General features: G+C 45.9%; 1 protein-coding gene across 4 annotated transcripts in view; it reads right to left on the bottom strand.

Moving 5' to 3' along the window:
• The window catches only part of Il15ra (interleukin 15 receptor subunit alpha), a 32,967-nt gene extending 22,324 nt beyond the window's left edge, over positions 1 to 10,643 (bottom strand). For 2 of the 4 annotated variants that reach the window (XM_052157399.1, XM_052157401.1), the window contains exon 1: positions 9,970 to 10,184. In XM_052157399.1, coding sequence (XP_052013359.1) covers positions 9,970 to 10,090 — 121 coding nt within the window. In that variant the 5' untranslated portion in view covers positions 10,091 to 10,184. Of the gene's footprint in view, positions 1 to 9,089; positions 9,249 to 9,969; positions 10,185 to 10,326 lie in introns of those variants that run through there. The other 2 variants (XM_052157402.1, XM_052157400.1) reach the window with 2 other exon arrangements.
• Positions 10,644 to 16,427: the final 5,784 nt, after the last annotated feature.

Raw genomic sequence — 16,427 nt, 5'->3', positions numbered from 1 at the left:
TCCTCTCCCTCCTCCCCCTTTTCCTCCTCCTCTTCTTTAGTGCTATGGATCAAGCTCAGGGCCTTGCACTTGCTATACAAGTGCTCTCCCAGGATCCTTCCTGAAGAAACTTCTAAGAGGCACTGGCAGTTGAGCCAAGACTGTGAGTTGCAGAGGACATTGCCCTCTAGTTACTCCTCTCTTTGTGGTCTCTGAGTTCTGACCTGCCATCCCCTCTTCTGTTCACAGCGTTTAGAGTTCCTTCTTCCTTGAGCAGGGTCCCGTGCTGTTAATTCCACTTGGTCTGAATTTGGAGTGTTAGCCATAGTTTTGTTTCCCAGGGTGAGCCCATCACCACCTCGTGAACCACCTCTGCCACCTCCTGTCACCTCAGGCCCACTTTTCAGTGATGCTCTGGAGTTATGTGTGGATCCATCTGTAGAGCTTGTTAAAACTAGCTGACTCCAAGCCAGAGCTACTGAGCCGGAGGATCTGAGCAGAGCCCAGGAATCTGCATTTGCAAGTTCCAGATGGCACAGGCCCTGCAGGTCCAGGAACTGCTTTGGTAACTGCTGCTGTCTACAAGCACAGCAGAACAAATGGGGCTTTGTTTACAACACCGAAGTGTGAGCAGCAGCCTGACCATACCATGTCTCAGTCACGGCACCGATGCCATAAGTGGAGATTCCTTTTACACCTTCGTTTTTATTTGATCTCCTAAACTTCTACTCTGGAGTAAATCTTCTAAGATGTAAAAAAAAATATTTATTTATTTATTTGTGTGTGTGTGTGTGTGTGTGTAGCTTGTCAGTTCCATATGTTTAGCTCTGTGCTTCCATTTTTTTTTTTTTTGTTTTTTTTGTTTTTTTTGTTTTTTGGATTTGGTTTTCTTCTAGACAGGGTTTCTCTGTGTAGCCCTGGCTGTCCTGGAACTCACTCTGTAGACCAGGCTGGCCTCGAACTCAGAAATCTGCCTGCCTCTGCCTCCTAGAGTGCTGGGATTACACACCTTCCAAATTTTTAAATCTGCACTTGGGGTACTTAACTGTAAGTTATATTGCTTGGGAAATCTTGGGCATGGAGTAATGGTGTGGGTGGGAAGGAACCATCATAAAAACCAATTCAAATAACTTTAAGAACATTTGGCAGCAGACAGAATGGAGAATCCAGTGGAACATGCTAAGCCTGAACTTTTATAAAATGTTCCTTCCTTCCAAGAAAGTGTGAGCTATGAATGCCTGGACCTTAGACCTGTGGGAGAGCTGTTACATTATTCAAAGTTGGACATTTTCCAGCTCCAGATCAGTATCTCCAGAGACTTACGAGCTCCTCAGGGGAAAGGCTACAGGAACCACCCTGTGTCTTGTTTGCCCCACGCCTGCTTCCTATCGTTATTGCTCTTGTCTTTTCTTGGGCCAGCAGGGATCCTGTGAGATCACAGTTTGTTTTGCTCCCCTCAGAGAACTGGCAGGCCCTGCATGGGTCATTTTGAAACCTTGGAGGTAAGGGAACCTGAGAGCCCCTTCCTTGCCCTGGGCACTCACTCCCCACCTGTGCAAAGGCAGAGGTAGCACATTCTGCACAGAACACCCTTTTCCTGATGGCTGACATTGCTGTAAATTCTGCCTGGTCCTTTCACACATCTGGAGCGCTCCTGCTCCTGGAACACACTGTACAGGGTGTAGAAGATGAAGCAGATGGACACAGCTGGGAGATAAGACATCGTGGTCGGACTGCAATGCCTGAGACAGTGCTGTTGTGTAAGAGTTCAAGGATGAGCAGGAATTAGCCAGACGGTTAAGGGCAAAGCAGGACAAGCAGTCCCGTATGCTCAACAGGACTCCATACATTTCCAGAATGTTCCTGTGAGAGGACTCAGTCACTGTGGCCCTGCAGAACACGCTTGTTGCTGGCACGTAGAGGCTCCTCAGAACCTTGTGAAGCCTGCCTGATAGGATGGAAATTAAAAAAAAAAAAGTTGTAGCTTGAAAGATGGCTCAGTGGTTCAGAGCAGACATGCTCTTGCAGAGGACCTGATTAGAGTCTCCAGCACCCATGCCCACTGGTTCGTCACTCCCTCTAACTCCAGCTCCAGAGGACCTGATGCTGTCTTCTGGCCCCTTGGGGTATATACACAGCACATGGCAGGCGCTCACACAGACATAGACCTACACACAAATAAAATATGAAATAAATGCATCTTTAAAAGAGTAACAGAATGAGCAAATGGAGAACACCGGACGAGAAATGAGCGAGACTGCCCACCCAGCCTGCTGCTGCTCCCCAGTCCTCTCCCTGTCCTCAGCATGGCCCAGCATCTCTCTGAAGCCCTTCTTCCCTTTTTCTACCCCAGACTTTATCCAAGCATCCATCTCTCCAGTCTCCTCCCGTATTTGGTTTTAATCACACATTCTGTTTTTTTTTTTTTTTTCCCCTAATGGGTAGAGTGCTTGGCAGGTGTGCATGAAGCCCGAGGTTTGATCCCAACACTGTATTAAAGCCTGGTATATTTGTTTTGTATTTGAGACGGGGTTTCTCTGTGTAGTTTTGTCTATCCCAGAACTCACTAATGTAGACCAGGCTGGCCTCTAACTCACAGAGATCTGCCTGCCTCTTCTGGGAGATTAACGGTGTTCACCAGTACTGCCTGGCCTTAAAGTCAGGTATAGTGATGCATGCTTGTGGCCCCAGCACTCAAGAGATCGAAACAAGAGGACCAGAAATCCACAGGTATCTTGAGCTACACAGCCAACTGGAAGCTAGCCTGGGCTACATGAAACCATCTCAATTTTCCAGCCCCCACCAAGAACTCACTTCTGTAGTTTCCTAAGGAGGTGCTATATTAATTTTGTGGCATATCCTCTCTAATTCTAAATCGACATTTTTTCCAACCCTTCTTTTTTGTTAAAGGCTTTTTCAACATTTATTGTTTATTTATTTGTGTGTGTGTGTGTGTGTTCATGTGGGTGTGTGTTTGTATGTGTGTGCTCATGTGTGTGTGCTCATGTGTGTGTCTGTTCATGTGTGTGTGTGTGCTCATGTGTGTGTGCTCTTGTGTGTGTGTTCATGTGCGTGTGTGTGCTCATGTGTGTGTTCATGTGTATGTCTGTTCATGTGCGTGTGTGTGCTCATGTGTGTGTGCTCATGTGTGTGTGTGTTCATGTGTGTGTGTGTTCATGTGCGTGTGTGTGCTCATGTGTGTGTTCATGTGTGTGTGTTCATGTGCGTGTGTGTACATGTAAATCTTTGTTAATTGCTTTCAAAGTTGAGTCTTTGAATCTGTGCCTTTTACTGAATTGTAGACCTAAAACATCAACTTCATGCTGAGTCCCACAGCAACAATGTTATAACTGAAGGTCATCTCAGGGAAAAACTGATACCTTAGTAACAGTAAGTCTTCTCAAAACTGGAACATAGTATCTGCCTTGATTTAAGTTTTTCATGTTTTCTATTAAAAGTATTTTATAGTATTTAAATTTCATACTGTATTGTGTGTGTGTGTGTGTGTGTGTGTGTGTGTGTGTGAAAGAGAGAGAGAGAGACAGAGGACAACTTGCAGGAGTTAGTTCTCTCCACCCCAGGGGTTCCAGGATTTGAACACAGGCCTTCAGGCTTAGCAACACACACCTTTAGCAGCTGAGCCATCTCACCGCGAGCCTCCAGCATGCTCGCCTTATATAGCTTTTGTCGGATGTGCTAAGGGTTTAACTTTTTAAAAATATTTTGATTTATTCTTTGATGGGTTTAGGGATGCATATAATGTGCTTTGATAGTGTTCAGTCTCCAAGAACTTCCTCTTCTCACCTGGAGACTCACTCCAATCCCTTTTTCTTTTAAATAAGGCCTTCATTCATTTCATGTCTTTTAAAAATATGTACTGTGATGGATGTTTTATGTCAACTCAACACAGGCCAAAGTCAGCTGAAATGAGGGACCTCTCAGCTAGGAAAATACCTCCTTAAAATCAGTTGTAGGTAGAACAGTAAGGCATTTTCTCTTTTCTTTTCTTCTTTCTTCCTTTCTTCCTTCCTTCCTTCCTTCCTTCCTTCCTTCCTTCCTTCCTTCCTTCCTTCCTTCCTTTTTTTTGCCAGTCTAAATTTAGTTGATTCTAAATGCATGATGGTGCAGATGTTGCATGAATATCCAGGTACCTGCTGTGCACAGTCAGGAAAGACACAGCATGAGAGAACCCTTGCCCACCAGCTCCTTGGTACACCCTCCCCTCCCTCCAGACATAATTAATAACCTCAATTTAATGAGTCCTGTGTGATTTGGAGTCTTAAAAAAAAAGCCAGAGTCAAAAGTGAACAAGGCTAGAAGAAAAGAAATCATTGTCCATATAGTGCTCTCAGTTCAGATATTTCTGCCAATGGGACAGTCGCTGGTATGTCCAGGCACACCCAGACAAATGTCACCATATATTGCTTTTACTGAGTAGAGGACATCAGGACCCACACTCGTGATCCACACATGGCCCAGGTTGTACTGTCCCACACATCTGTCCCCTCTTCGTGCTAAGAGCTGTGGCCTGTCTGCCTTACGGTGCACAGCTCAGTCAGGGGATGGTCACTCAGTAGCACACAAGGTCAGTTCCTGGGCAGTACAAGGGGTCAAGGTGGAGGAGGCGGTGGTTCAGAAACTATCGGACAACAGACCTTGGTGACTTCTTCAGCAATCACAGCCAACACCTGGCTAAAAGATCTGAGCAGGAACTAGAGGAAAGAGTGTTACTGTGTGCCACAAGGGATGTCCTATGCTGGGAGAGAAGGTGAAGCCACAGGCTTACTAGGCATTGTGTGAGGAGGATGACACACTGTCACCATGAGTAAGGCATTTTCTTAATTAGTGATGGGTGGGGGAGAGCTCAGCCCACTGTGAGTGGTGCCATGCCTGCGCTGGTGGCCCTGGGTTCTATAAGAAAACAGGCTGAGCAAGCCATGAGGGAGCAAGCACGTAAGTAGCACACCTCCAGCGCCGCTACTCAGTTCCTGCCTCCCGGGTCCTGCCCTGATTCGGTTCCTGTTGTGACTTCCTTTGACAATGAATCGTGATGTGAAAGTGAAAGCTGAATAAACCTGTTCATCCTGGATTTGCCTTTTGCTTGTGGCATTTCATCACAGCAGCCAAAACCCCAACTAACCCTAATATGACTAAAAACAAAATTTGTAATGTATATACTGGTATTTTGACTACATGAATGTCTGTTTACCATATACATGCCTAGTGTGCCTGGAGAGCCAGAAGAGGGCGCTGGGAGCCTTGGAACTGGAATTACAGATGGTCGTGAACCTAAGGCTTCTGGAAGAATGGCCTGTATTTTTATCTGCTGTGCCATGACACAGAGTTTTAGTAGAGTTGCTTGCATGAGCATGGGTGTGGAGTTATTCATGGGAGAACGGGCAATTTAGCAGTGGCTACACCAATAAATAGAAATGACTCCGCAAACACCAGGGGTTGCATTTGGGGAGATTATTTTTGGAGATTGCTTTAAGGCACCACTGTTTACCACCAGGTGATATCATATTACCTCACGCCTACAGTATAAGAACCTTAGACAGGGCTGGAGAGATGGCTCAGTCAGTAGGAGCTCTTGCTGTCCAAGTGTGAAGATCTGAGTTCACATCTCCAGCACTCACGTAAGAATGTTAGGTGTGGTTGTGCGCATCTGTAACTCCAGAACTGGGGGTGAGGAGGCAAAAGGCTCTCTGGCAGCCTAGCTCCAGGTTCAGCAAGAGATGCTATGACAAGGGAATAGGCAAGGAGTTATGGAGCAGAACACCAGACGTTCTCCTTTGGGCAGAGTGCGCGCGCGCGCGCGCACACACAACCTTAACAACTATTCTCTATATATCCTTTCCCAGGCTTTATGTTGTTATTACTATCAGCCATTTTCCTTTTACATACGCTGTAGTACACCAATGTATTGTTATTATTTTTGTTTTGAACAGCAAAATTATCTTTTACTAACCATCAACTTAAAAAGGCATTTATGTTATTCTGGTCATTTTCTGATTGTTTCATACTCAGAGGGCTTTGCATTAGCTACTTTGTGTTTCTGCTAAAAAAAAATAAAATAAAAGGAAGCATATATTAAGTCTTTCAATAGTGAATGGTCCTCAGAGATAAACATAGGAATAGTTGATATTTGAATGCATGAGGTTATCAAAATACTGCAGCCAACCCAAACAGCCAAGTGGTGGTGAGTTTCTTAATTTATAAAGCTAGATGGCTTCGCAATTAAATTAGAAGCAATATATTTCGTTGCAATGGTAACTTTTCATTTCCTTCAGCCTTAATTATATCTTTTAATACTACATACATATATATTTATATATATCAGGATAAGGATATATAATATTATATATATATGGATAATATATATGTATATATGTATATCCTTAGACATCTGATATAAGTCTACAGCCATACCACACTGAACTCGATAGGGCTTGTCTGGTCTTGGAAGCTAAGCAAGGTCGAGTCTGGCTGATACTTGGATGGGAGATAACAAGTCTCATCTTGTCTGGTAGATTACAAGCACCATGAAGATAGTACGTGTATTTCACAGTTCCTTAGTACTCCTTTCCCAATTTTAAGTTCCATATACATATACGACAGGTATTTTATAAGTTTTGAGCTTATGAATACATATATCAGATGAAGTTATCGAAACTGGGACTTGTAGCTGTGCCACTTTCAAAGTCCTCACATAGCCAGTCCTAAGGATCATTAGCATGAAGCTTGAGGTGACACCTCTTTGTTTCCCAGAACCCGTGGATCAGGCTTCTTTATCACGTTGGCTTAGAGTCTAAGATGGCCAAGAAAACCTGGCCCACTGTTATGTCTGGAGTTCTAGAGTGGTCAGGTTAGAATACCCTTCCCATTCTTTACATGAAGTCAGGATTCATTTCAGCATTTTCTTTCCCCGAGCCTCCCACTCGAAAACTGATAGGTGCTAAGACACCAAGAAGAGGAAATGTGGCGCTTGCCTTCTAGAGGCTCCCTCTGACTCCAACATGCCCAAACAGCCAGGGCATCTAGGCTCCCGGTGACCTATTTTAATTCCCGGCTGACGTGCCAGCCAACCCAGCACACTTCCTCATGGTGCAGTAAGTACAGGCTGTACTCACTTGGCTTATTGCCCCTGAGAACTCATCCAATCCTCTTTCCTCAAGTTCTTTAAGTAGGTCTCCTAATCAGCTTCGAGGGTCAGAAGGCTGGTCAGAGGGTTCTACATGTTGTAGAATGAAACCTGTTCCCTACGATGTGGTCTCAGGAGGACTTAGCTCGTTCCAGTTTTCCAGAGACACCAACTCTGCTTCCGGATTTCTTTGTCACTCACTGAACTATTGCAGAAGCTGCAATCTCACTTGCAGCTGTCTGGCTCTCCTGACTGTTTTGTTCTATGCATGCCCAGAGCACATGTCTACCATGCAGCCTAGCAATGTACTTCTTCCACAGACCCTAGAGTTCCCTACTGCATTGCCCAAAAGAGTATCAAGGCTGCCAAGGGGAAAGCCTTCCAGTAACATCTACTACCACAGATGATGAATGCTGCCAAGGTCATTCCTAGGACACATGTGAAGAGATTCTATAAAAAAGAGAATCACCAGGGCCAGGCATAGTAGCACACACTTGGAAAGCAGATATCTATCATGGATAGCCTGGTCTACTTAGAGAATTCTAGGCCAGCCAGTGCTACACAGTAAGGCCCTATCTCAAGGGGAGAAGGAGGAGGAGGAAGTGGAGGAAGAGAAAGAGAAGCAAGAAGAAGAGAAGGACAGAGAATACAGTTTCCCAACATGTTGCCTCTTAAATACTACTATGCTGAAACAACCTAAATACCCAACAGTCAGGAGGCAACTAATGCTGAACCACAGCTCTAACAAGAAATGATAGTTTAGCTGGGTATGGTGGCACACACATTGCCATAATTCCAGCACTGAGGAGGCTGAGGTAAGAGAGTAGGGAATCATCCTTGACCTGCCATATTATTTCTCTCTCTCTCTCTCTCTCTCTCTCTCTCTCTCTCTCTCTCTCTCTCTCTCTCTCTCTCTCTCTCTCTCTCTCTCTCTTCCTCTCCTCTCCTCTCCTCTCCTTCCCTCCCTCCCCCCTCCCTTCTGGAATTCTCCTGTCTTTGCCCTGCCTCTCTCCCTACAGTATTGTGCTATTGTGCTGTGCATCCACTCCCGGTGGATTCAGGTTCTCAAATCTGGGTGGCAAGTATTTTTACCCACTGAGCCGTCCATCTCTTTATTTATTTGTTTGTTTGTTTATGCTTTTAGGTCTTAGAATATAGCCCAGACTATCTTTGAACTAGAGATCCTCCTGCTTCAGCCTTCAGAATGTTGGGATTATAAAAACACTCCTTTACATTTGGTGCTAGTTTACTGTTGACACAATTACAACATGAACAAAGAATAATGACCAAGCTAAATAAGCGGTACAAGAAAGAGCAACATGCTGAATAACTCCATTTATATGAGAAAAGTGCAACAAATCCAAAGGACAAAAGATAAACTGCTGCAGAGTTGGGCAGGAGGTAAGAATTTTGCAGGACTTGGGAACTTCTTAGTAAACTGGGTATCCCTGTCTTGTTATGATGATATTGTCAAGAGTGTAACTTTCATTCTAAAACGCAACAAACTGTACAATTTAAACATGTGCGGTTTTACTGGAGTCAGTCATGACCCAAGAAGGCTGGTCTTAAAGCAAAGACTCAGGTACCAGCTGATGGCAGCAGTGGAACCTGTGCTTCAGAGAGATCTTCAGGCAGTAGGGAGGTGCTTTCTCTAGACTGAGCTGGACTGAGACTACAATCACTTTTAGATTATTTGAAATATCTGCAGGCTATTTGTGGCATCTCCGGACCATTCTTTGCTATACAGTTAAGAGGAATTTACCAACAAAACCCAGCTTTACAGATGGAGGGTGGAGACCCAAGAATCATAGCCTTGGGAAAACGAAACCCGTAATACCCCTACAGAACCAACCCCAGGCACAAGTCTTTGTGGGATAACTATGACCAAGTGTCAAGGAGACTGAGTTAGGTGCCCATCACCGGGAAATCTTGCTTTAAAACACTCAGGGCTAAGGAATTGCTAACTCACAGCAGAGCCCGAGGATGACTTCATTGTCCTCAGTTCCCAGATTACGTGCACATTTGCAAGCTTTCACGCACATTTCTGTACAGGGTGTACGTAGATTTTTATCAGACTCTGAAGAATTTCATGATTATAAAAAGATGCAACACCCCGGGTCGGGCGTTGCTAGACTCATCTGTTCTTTCTCTTTCCTTCTAGACCTATTGGAACAAAAACGAGAAGTCTCGCTCATTCTTGCCGAGATTAGATCTAGGAGGCACGTTCTGGAACATGTAACAACACCCCCTCTTCCCTGGGAACACAGTCTCCCCTCCTCTCCAATCAGCCCGGGCGCTTCTGAGAACCTGGGACTTGTTTCCCAGCGTTCAGATGCGCCCTGCCTGCCCGACACGTTTTCTTCCTCCCTCAGAGTGCAGTACTCTTTGCCCAGTGCCTTCCATCTAATTTACTTTGACCTGAAAGTCATGAGGGGGTGTTTTTTCCTCGAGCCCATCCTGGAACCCCACAGGCGCGACACCCCACTGCTGCGCGGGTGGGCTGGCAGAGGCACACGCACACTTTTCTCTAAGTTCCTTACGCCTTACCGAACTTGTTAGACCTGCTCTCCCTAAGTCACCGAAACGCCAGTGGGGTCGCTCGACTCCCTTGCACGTAGGTCCCCGGAGCCAGGCAAGGGGTTCTTACCTGTGCTCTCCCAGGCTCCCTCCACGTGTCTCCTCCCCCCTCCGCCCCCTCCACCCCCTCCATCCCCCAGACCCTCCGCGATCCTCTCCAGCTGGACTCCAGCCTCAGCTCCGGGAAGATGTGACCTCCCGACACGGATCAACTTTAGCTAGGCGTTGAGGTCCCCCTCTGCTCCCCTGTTCCGGCGCATGACGCTCCCTACCCGGCGTCACCCGCAGCGGGAGCAACAGCAGTAGTAACAGCTGCAACACCGGGAGGGCGTGGACTCCATAGCCCCAGAGCTGAGGCGAGGCCATGGCCGATCGTCCCCAGCAGCGACCCATTGGGACGCAAGGCTGGGGTCTCTGGGAGGTGGCGAGCTCAGCTCCAGGACCAGCCGGCTGCTATGGAGTATTCGCTTTCGCTTTTGCTTTAGCCCCCGGGATAGCAGAGGTGCGAAGTGGTGACTGATCTGTGACTCAGCATCCCCACCCCTACTTTGAAAGAAGCCCCGGCGGCCTGCAGTGACGCCCCCTCCCCGGTGAGGCTGCTCCTGTCCCCCGAAGCGCGGGGCCCTCACCTGTACAAGCCGGCAATCGCCCTTTTCATTCCTTAATGCTGTCTTCACTGCAGAGGCAAACTCCTTTGGGTCCACTCTGCCGCTACGCGCCCACCTGACTGCAGCCTCCTTCACTTGTCACCTGTCCTGGCTGCTGATCTTCAGTAGTTCGGATTGCAACTTTCAGAATTCCCCTCTAGGTAGCCCTGAGCGTGACTGTCCGCGCGGTGTCCTTGGGCGACTGCATATGTGTCGCCCCAGTGCAACCGACTCTCAGTACTGGGCGGATGGAAGATTCTACACCCAGGTCACTTTCCTGGTGCACTCAGGCTCCAGGAAACTGTTCTTGGCTTCTGGCTTCTACACAGCTGCTCCTGGCTGCCTGCCTGCAGTGGCTCTGGCAGGGGCCCAGGCCCAGGACACTTGGCCTTCTTCAGGCAAACTGTGCCTCATGGCTTAAGTGTAGAAAAAGTGCCAGGACTGGACAATGTGGTACAGGGTTGGGTATAATAAAGATATTTTAAATTCAGGGTTCAGAGGCAGAGCTCAGAAAGCCAAGAAGCACAGCCTAGAACAGGGACTGGTGTGGGGTTCTCCAAGACAGAATCACAGTTCACTGCTTTCCCAATAGTCACATAGAGAGCTGTGTTGGGTGTTGAAGCTATTTTCTTCCAAGAGAGGTTGAGGACCCTATTGATCAGTATGGTTTAGATCATAGCAAGGCCAGATACGTTCACCACACAAAGCTGACAGTCTTTTGAGATTCTCCCACAATGTCCAGGGCAGGAATCAGGCCCTACCCCAAGTCACACACATTCAAGCCTTAAGCCAGGGTCATTGTTACTTTAATATAACGTATCCATACATGAAAGGAATGATATTTCTATGTCAGCAACATTTACAGACAATGTCTGTTGGGTTGGAATTCTTGCTTCCTAGAGGGTAGACCTTTAACTGGATCCCAGAGCGACAGGTTCCTCCTCCTTCTCGTGATCCCGTAATTTTTCTTGGCTTTCTACCCTGCCTCAAGCTCTGTCTAAAAAATCTAAAACAAAATCAAAAAGCCTGGGCTGTGGCTCAGTGGGCAGAATGTTTGCCCAGTGTGCACAGGCCCCTGAATTCTTATCCTCCGTACTGCATAAACCTGGCATGGTGCACATGCCCATGGGCACTGGGGAGCTAGGGGTGGGAGAATCAGGAGTTCAAGGAGTTCAGCTACAGAGACCTGGAGGCCGGCCTGGGCTGCCTGGCACCCTGTCTCCAAAATAAAAGAAGACAAACACAATGGGACACCTGCTCATTACCCACCCAGATGGTGACCACAGGAGGTCTACTATTTTATCCGAGCAGGAACAGAACAATCCCTCCAGCTGAGACCAGCCTGGATACCAGTTTATGTCCTCTCTAAATACTCAAGAGTGTGTGTAAGGGTGATACATTAAAATGAAAAAAATTAACAATATGTCTTAGTAACATCAAGCATCTTCAATAAAACTAATAAGATTATCGAATGCATAAGAAAAATATAATGACTCCTGAGCTGAGCACAGCGGTGCACGGCTGCAGTCCTAGCCCGTGGGGATGAGGCAGGCGAGTCCAGAGTTCAAAGCCACCCTCACCTGTCTCTCTCCACCCTGCGAATGGACTTCCTTCTATAGTCAGTGAAGTAGAGTTTTCCCTGTTATTGTTCTCAGGACCTTGTGATCCTTATGGAGTGGATTCAGAGGAGACACAAACCACAGAGCAGAGATCAGAGAGAATTAGTATAGAATAGTATGAGTGAGTGTCAAGGGTTGAGAGTGGACAGTGACAAAGACAGGATTCTGGGAGATGCACTCTCGCAGGGTCAAAGACACCACTGAAGAGGAAAACTCCCTCACAGGCTCACTGTGGGTGGGCAGTGTCCAGAGAGCAAGCTGGTGACTTGTAGGCTTGCAGCACTCCTTAAACCTTCTGGAACACATAACGCCCTGCCTGGGCGATTTAAGAGTTAAGCCTATTTGGTTTAACTCTTAAAGGAGAGGATGAGGGTCTATTTTTGTCCTTTACAAGTAATATTATGGCATATTGAGCAGTTTAAAACATCATGTTCTCATCCAAGGCCAAAAGGAGAACTAAGATCCTGTTCTTCTGGCCAGTAATTAAGAGGCTGAAATTTCACTTCCTAGTTTTCAAGATGATGATTGTGAAAGAAAGAGAAGTCCACCCTCAATGGCTAGAAGCCTGCTAGTATGTGTCCTAATCCTTACTTAGTATTGTGACAAATTCTTTGTAAACTCCATTCTCTCTCTCTCTCTCTCTCTCTCTCTCTCTCTCTCTCACACACACACACACACACACACACACAAACACACACACTTAAAAAGTATCTTTTTACAAACCACACTTTATGAATTTAAGACTCTTTCGGCTTAATTTTCTTCTGTAGATCACAGTGGGCAGAATGTACTTGTGCGCAAAGCCACAGCTTTTATATTTTTTGAACTTCATCTTTGGGGCTGCAGACTATAGCCCAGTGGTAGAGCACTTGCCTTAAGGCAAGGCAGGGGTTTATTTGGGAGAAAAGCTACAGAGGTGGTCTTTGTAAGAATCAAAACTCATAGTTCACTAACAAGACGGGATAGTTATAGGACAGAAGGGAGGGCCAGAAAATAAAGTTGAAATGTTTCCTTTTTTGTCCTACAGTCAGTTGGCCATTGGTAGGGACAGACTGTGAATTAAAGAATTCTAATTCACCTGTTAATGCACATCACTAAGTGATCAAGTGATGTACGTTAATTTGTGTCATTTTGTTATTTTTGTGGTGTTTTCTTGGACCTCTTTTGATGAACTGTTCTGGAATAGTTTATTACCTGTGATCTCTTAAGTGTTTTTTGTTATCTTCAGACCAAAGTATTCCTTCTGGTGTCTTATGTAGAGATGGCTTTGTGGCCATAAATTTATTTAATGCATTTTTATCATAGGAAGTTTTTACCTCTCCTCAAATTTTAATTATAGTTTTTCTGGGTATAATAGCCCCAAAGCTCACTGGCATAACAATGGCATGAATGTTATAGAAACAACCAACTACTTTCTGGGTGTATTTACAGCCTACTCCACAAATTAAAACCTGTGCCTGGTATCATTTAACTGGGCCAAAAGTCCATAGGCTAGTTAGATCATTGGCCCTAGGGGAAAAGCTTATCTTATTCTGATAAATGTACCCAGTAAGAAACTACCTTTTAAGTGCTTATCTTTCAACACATAGATTAATGCATTTTCAACCATCATCAGAGAAGATAATTATTGCATTAGATGACAATTAATACAGAGTTCACAAATGGTGAGTGTGCAGAGAATAAGAGACTGCAGTATTCACCTCCAAATGGGATATCTATATCATACCTCTCCCTCAAGGCTTAGGGATCATCACAGAAGAGGGGATGGAATTCTTTTAAGAGCCAGAGGAATTAGGCATCAGCAGACATGGACATGACAGTATACTTGTACATATGAACTCACAATAGCAGGGACTGCCCGCACAAGTCCTGTAGGAAATCAAGGTAGCCAAAATACCAGCATGGATGGAGGAGGACTTCAGGAAGTCCCAACCTAGCCTGAGAAACAATTGGTCACTGATGGCTGTTGGGGTGGGGGGGGGGGGGAGAGGGGAAGGGGAGGGGAGGGAGAGAAAGAGGGAGAGGGAGAGAGGCTGTTATTTTTGTTTGTTTGTTTGAGGGATATTAACCATGAGGCTAACCATGAGCCAGTGGGGTTTTTTAAATTATATATTTCTTTACAAATAAAGAGTATAAACTAATACAGTCACAAAAGAACACACATGGTATGCACTCACTGATAAGTAGATATTAGCCCAGAAGCTTGGAATACCCAAGATACAATTCACAGACCTTATGAAGCTCAAGAAGAAGGAAGACCAAAGTGTGGATACTTTGGTCCTTCTTAGAAGGGGGATCAAAATATACATGGGGGGAGATATAGAGACTGTGGAACAAAGACTGAAAGAAAGTCCACCCAGTGACTGCCCCACCTAGGGATCTATCCCATATATAGTTACCAAAACCAGACTATTGTGGATGCCAACAAGTGCTTGCTGACAGGAGCTTGGTGTAGTTGTCTCCTGAGAGTCTCTGCCAGTTCCTGACAAATACAGAAGTGGATGCTCTCAGCCAACCAATGGACTGAGCACAGAGTCCCCAATGTAGGAGCTAGAGAAAGGACCCAAGGAGCTGAAGAGGTTTGCAGCCCCATAGGAGGAACAACATTATGAACCAACCAGTACCCCCAGAGCTCCCTGGGACTAAACCACCAACCAATGAGTATGAATGGAGACTCCAGCTGCATATGTAGCAGAGGATGGCCTTGTCAGACATCAATGAGAGGAACCCTTAGTCCTGAGAAGGCCCAATGCCCCAGTGTAGGAGAATACCAGAACAGGGACGCAGGAGTGGGAGGGTTGGTGAGCAGGGGGAGAGGGGATGGGATAGGGTGTTTGTGGAGGGGAAATGAGGAAAGCAGATGACATTTGAAATGTAAATAAAGAAAATATTTAATTAAAAAAGAGAGTATAAACTACTATTGATACACGATCAGGATGAGTTCAACATTGTGCTGTAATTGAAGATGTATTTGAATCACATTTTAAGGCATCTCTTTCAATCATGAGGCTTTAAGAATGTTCTTGCTTGAATTTGTTTTGTTTTTGTTTTCTTAGTCATAACTGGCACTGTCACCAGCTTTACAAGCTATTTTCCTGTGGTTCCCACCAAGGTCTCGTAACTTCTTGTCATGGCTTCCTCTGACACATCAGGTTCTACGCTTCGTCTTCTTGTGCTTTTGTCTTAGCAACCATTCTATTGCTGTGAAGAGGCACTGTGACCAAGGCAACTCTCAAAAGGGAAGGCATTGACTTGGGGCCTTGTTTATGGTTTCAGAAGCTTAGTCCACGGTCATCGTGGCACAGAGCATTATGGGATGTGTGGGGTTGGAGGAGATGCTGAGGCTCATCCATAGACCAAGAGAGAGTGGCATTGGGCCTGGTTTGGGCTTTTAAATCTCAAAACCCAACCTCCAATGACACTTCTTCTAAAAAGGCCACACCTATTTCAACAAGGCCACACCTACTTCAACAAGACCACACCTACTTCAACAGGGCCACGCCTACTTCAACAAGGCCACACCTACTTCAACAAGGCTACACCTAGTTCAACAAGGCCACAAGTCCTAGTCCTTTTAATCCTTTCAAATAGTGCCACTCCCATGACCAAACATTCTAATATGTAAGCCTATGGAGTGCATTTTTATTCCAACCACCACAATGTCCTTCATCTGAAGCACTCTTTTCTCAGTTTCAGGATTAAATCACCCGCATGGCATTTGCGCTGATTCATGTCTGTGTCAGTTTGACTCCAGCTGGAATCACTGGGAAGAGTGACTGAGGAAGCTCAAGTCTCTGAAGCATTTCTTGATTGATGATTGACAATTAATGATGTGGGCAGGCTGAGCTCACTGTGGGCAGTGTCATCCCTACACAGGCAGTCCTGGGTGCTGTAAGAGAGTAGGCCGGTGGGCTGGAGAGATGGTTAGAGAACTGACTGCTTTTCCAGAGGTCCTGAGTTCCATTCCTAGCAACCACGTTGTGGCTCACAACCATCTATAATAGGATCTGGTGCCCTCTTCTGGTGTGTCTGAAGACAGTTACAGTGTACTCTTATACATAAAATAAATAAATAAGTCAGAGAGAGAGAGAGAGAGAGAGAGAGAGAGAGAGAGAGAGAGAGAGGTTCCTGCCTGGTGCTCTTGCTCTGACTTCTCTTCATGATGAACCATAAGGCTGAACAAACTCTTTCTCCTCCATCTGTGAATCAGTGTCTGCATCTGGACAAAGGGGTGGGGGAGCATGGCCTTTGTGGCCTGTCACTTCTGTGGACCCTGACTCTTTACAGTACTGGGAAGCTAGAAGGAGCCAGTTTTCTCCCCAGCTGTCTCTACCTTTCCCGGAAGAAGCAGGTCAAAGGGCAGTGTGTGGGAATTGTTTCTCTCCTCCTGCCACGTGGATCCCAGGGATCAAATTCTAGTTGTCAAGTTTCGTGGCAAGTGCCTTCCTTGCTGAGCCGTGTTGC

This window comes from Apodemus sylvaticus, chromosome 14, assembly GCF_947179515.1.
Source record: "Apodemus sylvaticus chromosome 14, mApoSyl1.1, whole genome shotgun sequence".
In the NCBI taxonomy this organism is placed as follows: Eukaryota; Metazoa; Chordata; class Mammalia; order Rodentia; family Muridae; genus Apodemus; species Apodemus sylvaticus.
This window is presented reverse-complemented; position numbering and strand designations above follow the sequence as displayed.